Below are 5,299 nucleotides of genomic sequence, written 5' to 3' on the forward strand. Positions count from 1 at the left end.
CCTGGCATGAGTTTTAAGCCACCGGGTCCAGGACGCGAACCACGTTCTACTACATGGGAGTCCAGCGACATAGCCATTACGCTAACTGCTGGTTCCCAAAATGTGTAAATCTTTAAAGAGACCATTATTTAATACAGAATTATCTGGGATCATCTCCCAACCTCCCCACCATTCCAAACATTCTAGAAACTCAAAGGGATCCAAGTAATTAAGCTCTGTAGTACTAGTCCAAGGAAGCTCTGGCTTTTATAATACATTAACAAATGGTCTTGTTTTATTTTGTGTTTGCTATAGGGCATGCATTCTCACTGGAGAGACAGAGAGGAAAAAATGACAAATAATCCCCCAGTGGAGGATGGCCATACCATAATCTCTTCTCCATTCTTCTCTTGGGAGATTGGGCATGCACATACACGTACCCAACATGGTTTTCAAGCTTCCGGGTCTGGAACTTGAACCACAAAGTTAGCTATGTAGGATCTAGCAGCCCTAACCACCGCACCACTTGCTGGCCCCAACAATTGGTCTTTTTAGTAATAAAGCTCAGCATTTCAAAGAGTCACATTTGTACAAGTATAAAATTAGCTGAGCAGCCAGTATGTGGTGTGGTGGTTAAAGTGCTCATTTCCCACATGACTGTCCATGGTTTGAGTCCTGACCCAGCAGCATGAAAATCACACCAGGCACATGGGCATGTGTGCCTAGAGTCCCAGGAGGAGTACAGAGGAGAAAGGACTGTGACGTGGTCATTTTCCACTCGTGAGTGATTTCTTATTTTCCTTCTCTGTCTCTCCAGTAAGCTCACACACCTTTTGGCAATTAAAAAAACAAACAAACAAACAAACAAACAAAAAAACCCTAGCTGTTAAATGACTTTACTATTATAGCAGTGGGGTAGACTACCATGCATACGTATTCCATTTCCCTCTCCAATTATTTTGGTTGCTATATGATTTAAAGTGAAATACAGTATGTATTGTTGTTAACATAGGATTATTATAATAAAGGTATAGTATTCTCTGAATAAAAAGATTTTAAATGTCTTTAATATTCTTAAGTTCTTAAAAGTGTATTCATGGGGTCCAGCAGGTAGCATGGTGGTTAAGGCACATGGCCAAGCAAGTTTCGAGTCCCAAACCTGGTGGCTTTCCTTCTCATCTTCCCTTTCTCTCTGTGTCTTTCTCTGACCAAATTTAAATAAAGGAATGAATAAATAAAATTAAATAAATTTTTTTAAAAAGTTTATTCACCTATTTTTTCCAGGAGACAGAGAAGCACCACAACCCATCTCCAGCATTAACCAGAGCCCAGAATATACAGAGAGGCCTTGGGACATGAACCCGAGAACCCAGTTTCTTCCCATGTGGGTTCAGTATTGCTGAGCTTTGGGTTACTGATCATTGCATTACCGAGCATTGCGCTAGTGCTGCACCACTGTGGCTAACCATAATTTTAGTTTTCAATGGCTGCCATAAAAAAAAATTACCTTCAATTTAGTGGATTAAAACAATGCAATTTGGGGACCAGCAGTTGGTGTAATGGCTATGTTGCTTGATTCCGATGCAGTAGACCACGGTTTGAATCCCAGACTCAATGGATTAAACTCATGCTGGGTGCGTGTGCATGTGTGTCCAAGATCCCGAGAGGAGAATGGAGGAGAAGGGAATGTGGAGTGGCCATCCCTGCTGGGAGTGGTGATTTCTCACTTTCCGTTTCTCTGTCTCTCTCTGTCTTTCTGGCGAGCGCACACGCCCTATAGCAAAAACCTCTCCAAAAAGGAAAAAAAAAAAGCAATGCAATTTTAGAGACCAGCAGGTGACATGGTGGTTAAGGGTACTGGACTCCCACATGACCAACTGCTGGTCAAGTCCCAGACTCTTCAGGCTTGCTTTCTCACTTTCCCTCTCTGGTCAAATTAAAACAAATAAAGAAAGTCAAATAAAACAATTCTTTAAAATAAAAATACAGTTTTATCATCTTATGTAATAAAAGTCTGATTTAAAAGTCTGATAGCTTTTACTGAGCTAAAACCAAATCGTGGGTCAAGGTGCATTTCCTTTTGGTGCCTCTAGGACAAAACTTTGCCTTATCTATCTTAACCTACATATATGCATGACACCCTTTCTCAATCTTCAAAGCAGCAATTTTTTTAAGAATTATTTTATTTACTTTTATTTATTATTATTATTATTATAATTTGATCAGAATGAGAGAGGGAAAATAAGAAAGCAAGGTCCGAAACTTGAACCACAGTCAGCCACGTAGGAAACCAGCGTCTCAACCACTACGCCACCTGCTGGCCCTAGCAGCAATGCTTCTTAATCACATTACTCTGACCTCTTCTGCCTCCTACTTTCACTTTTAGGACCTACTCGAGTAATCCAATATGATCTCCCATTACACACTCCTTACCCTAATCATATCAGCAAAGTCATTTTTGCCATGTAAGAAAACATATTCACAGGTTTTCAGGAATTAGGATATCTTTGGGGTCTATTATTCTCTCTAACCAGACTTTTTTTTTTTTTCTTTTGGCGTGAGGAGTACACAGTCTACTTTTTTGTTTTGATGGGGTTTTGTTTGTTTTAATAAACATTTCAATTTTTTAAGAATTGTTTTATTTAATTTTATCTTTTTTTTTTTTTAAATTTGACCAAGGAGAGAGGGAAAGTGAGAAATCAAGCCACCAGATCTGGGACTCAAACCTTAGTCAGCCGTGTGGGAGTACAAAACCTCAACCACATGTCACCTGCGGGCCCCCTGTTGTTTTATATTTTAATTCTTGGCTTTCTCATAAGATGTATATTCCATGGAACTTTTTTATTTTTTATTATTTAATTACTGTATATCACTGCAGTTTGCAAAATGTATTTTCCCTGCACCAGTACACTGTATATTCAGTTAAACATATTGTCATACACATTATCATCAACAGATAAATTTTCCATTTTTGTGTCCCGTAAGTGTTTTGTTTCTTTCTTTTTCTCCTTGATTCCCTTCCTCTCACCCTCCTCCCACACTGTTTCTAGTATCCTCAATTGTTCTGTATGCTTTTATATCTTCTAATCTTTCGATTTCTCTCATAGAGTGTGGACATTCAGTATATATTAGGTCATTGGGAAAGTCATGACATATTTTTCTATGCAAAAATGCATCATGACTTGTCTGACAATCCAGCATTAAGTGGGGACATACAATGTCTTTCTTTCATAGTCTGGCTTTCTTTGTTTATAATCAAGGACAATTAGAAACAAGATTTGTTTATGAGGAGTTTACTTTCCGATTAACTTGTACTAGAATGGATCTGGCTCAAGTGAAGATAATTTTAAGTTTGAATTTTAAGCAAATATTTATAGTGCAAACTTATTTACATCATTATCTGATGTAACTAAGATAATAAATTATCAGGTTTACTTTGGTCATTGGAAACTTGTTTGCATATGCTTGAACAATCACCAACTGCATTGTTTCTGGGGGACAATGATCTCATGAAAAGGGTTCTAGGTTTCAGGACCATAGAAAATTGAACAAAGGAACTCCCAAAGAAAACATTTTACATGACTGAAATTATTCATTGCTATGCTCCGTTTTTGTAACCAAGAGGAACACATATGGTACCAGAACTGAGATTTTAAAAAGAGAGAGCCTGATTTCACTTCTAGAAAATCTAGTCCCATTGTGTTGAATGCAAAGAAACAAGAGCCATCTTCAACTCTTTAGGGTTACCTTGAAAAAACATTGTTCCAAGTGTTCTGTCCAGGGTCAATGGTGAAACCCCCTTAGAGAAACTGAAGACATTTTTAACCAAGAACTTGATGTCAGAAATGTTGTAGAAGGGGTCTTCCTTGTAGAAGGGGGCAGGGACTGGGCAGAAGGTTTAGCTAATAATTTCAAAGAATTTCTGCTGCCTACAACCCCTGTTCTAAAAATATCAGTGATTGTTTTGCTCACTTTATAAAAGACTGAATTACTTTAAGAGCATGTGGCAAGCTCTTAATCAAATTTCTGGTTGAAGTATTATTTGAATAAATTGGCTACAGAGTGAATGATTTAGTTACCTCTACCCAGAATATAGTTTTAAAAAGGCATAAAAGGAGAAGAAACCAGAAAAGCCATCAGCTCTTGGCTGCATTCTAAAGTGGATTTTAATGGTTTCATTTACTTCAAAACCCTAGAAGCAAGTTTAATACCAGTCCAGAACTTGAGGATTGAAGGAGCCATTTAAAACACTAACCACATTGCTTCTCTTTTCAGTGATGCATTTGATTTTGAGATTGGTGTGGTCATAGTCAGAATCGGCCAAGGATTTGACATCTCTCAGGTTCTTCAGGTGCAAGGTGTGTATTTTCTCTATTTAATCAACAAGTATTGGTATTTATGGAGCACCAAGTCTGTGCCTGCCATTGTTCTAGGTGGGGTAGAGCAGTGTGCAGTAGAGAGAAAACCGCTTAAGGAGAGAGCTTACATTCTAGTGCTGACCATGGTGTGTACACTTCCCCCAGTGTTCTTGCCACTTCTGACACAAGTGCCCTTTCTCCTGCTAATCAGAAAGTTACAGTCACTCAGGGTAGTCATCATTATTTTTTCTTATCACAAAAGCACAAAGCTGGAATCAAGAAAAAGAAACACCTTCAGTAAGATAACCTGCTGAATTAATTTCTGAAGGAAGTTTCAGAAAATGAAGATGAATTCTTTCCTCACAAAAAACATGTAGTTTGCTTTTAAGGATCTATGAACTAGTTTGTCGCTAACAGGGAAATGAGCCTGAATGTATCCCGCTGTGAATCGCTAATCTAAATCAGAGGCAGAAGCACTAATTCAGATTAGTGACTCTCATTTTTCCCTGAAGAGAATTTGGTATACTTGTTCAGTCTTTGCATTTAAACATACCCTCTCCTGTATGAAATCACAATGAAAGAGTTGCTAAAAGACTAAGGTATGACACAAATCCACAGCTGACTTCTTCAACCAGACTTCACAGTGGAGTCCACTGATGGCATAATACTAAGACAAGGGTATTTTGTGGGTGCCTATTATGTGCTAGGTATTGTGCAGGTCTAGGTCCTAAGAAGACTGAGGTTAATAAGTTCTAATTGTAGTCTTAAGACACTCCAGCCTAGTACAGAATATGGTATATTAATAGTGTGATAAGAGGTTTCATGGGAAGAGAGAAGGGACACTCATGCTTAAAGGTTTCCTGGAGGTAAGTACCTTTGGTATGAGCTTCTGTGGGTGAGCAAGCGTTAACTAGGCAATGTTGAGGGAGGAAAATGAGGAGACAGTTTGGGGAATGGCATTC

General features: G+C 38.4%; 1 protein-coding gene across 5 annotated transcripts in view; it reads left to right on the plus strand.

The window, feature by feature from the left end:
* The window catches only part of SLC12A1 (solute carrier family 12 member 1), a 109,329-nt gene that overhangs the window by 72,532 nt on the left and 31,498 nt on the right, over positions 1-5,299 (plus strand). For all 5 annotated transcript variants that reach the window (XM_006151073.2, XM_006151072.2, XM_006151071.2 and 2 more), the window contains one exon: positions 4,255-4,337. In XM_006151073.2, coding sequence (XP_006151135.1) covers positions 4,255-4,337 — 83 coding nt within the window. The remainder of the gene's footprint in view (positions 1-4,254; positions 4,338-5,299) is intronic.

The sequence above is a fragment of the Tupaia chinensis genome, unplaced genomic scaffold, assembly GCF_000334495.1.
Source record: "Tupaia chinensis unplaced genomic scaffold, TupChi_1.0 Scaffold000312_2, whole genome shotgun sequence".
Taxonomy (NCBI): Eukaryota; Metazoa; Chordata; class Mammalia; order Scandentia; family Tupaiidae; genus Tupaia; species Tupaia belangeri.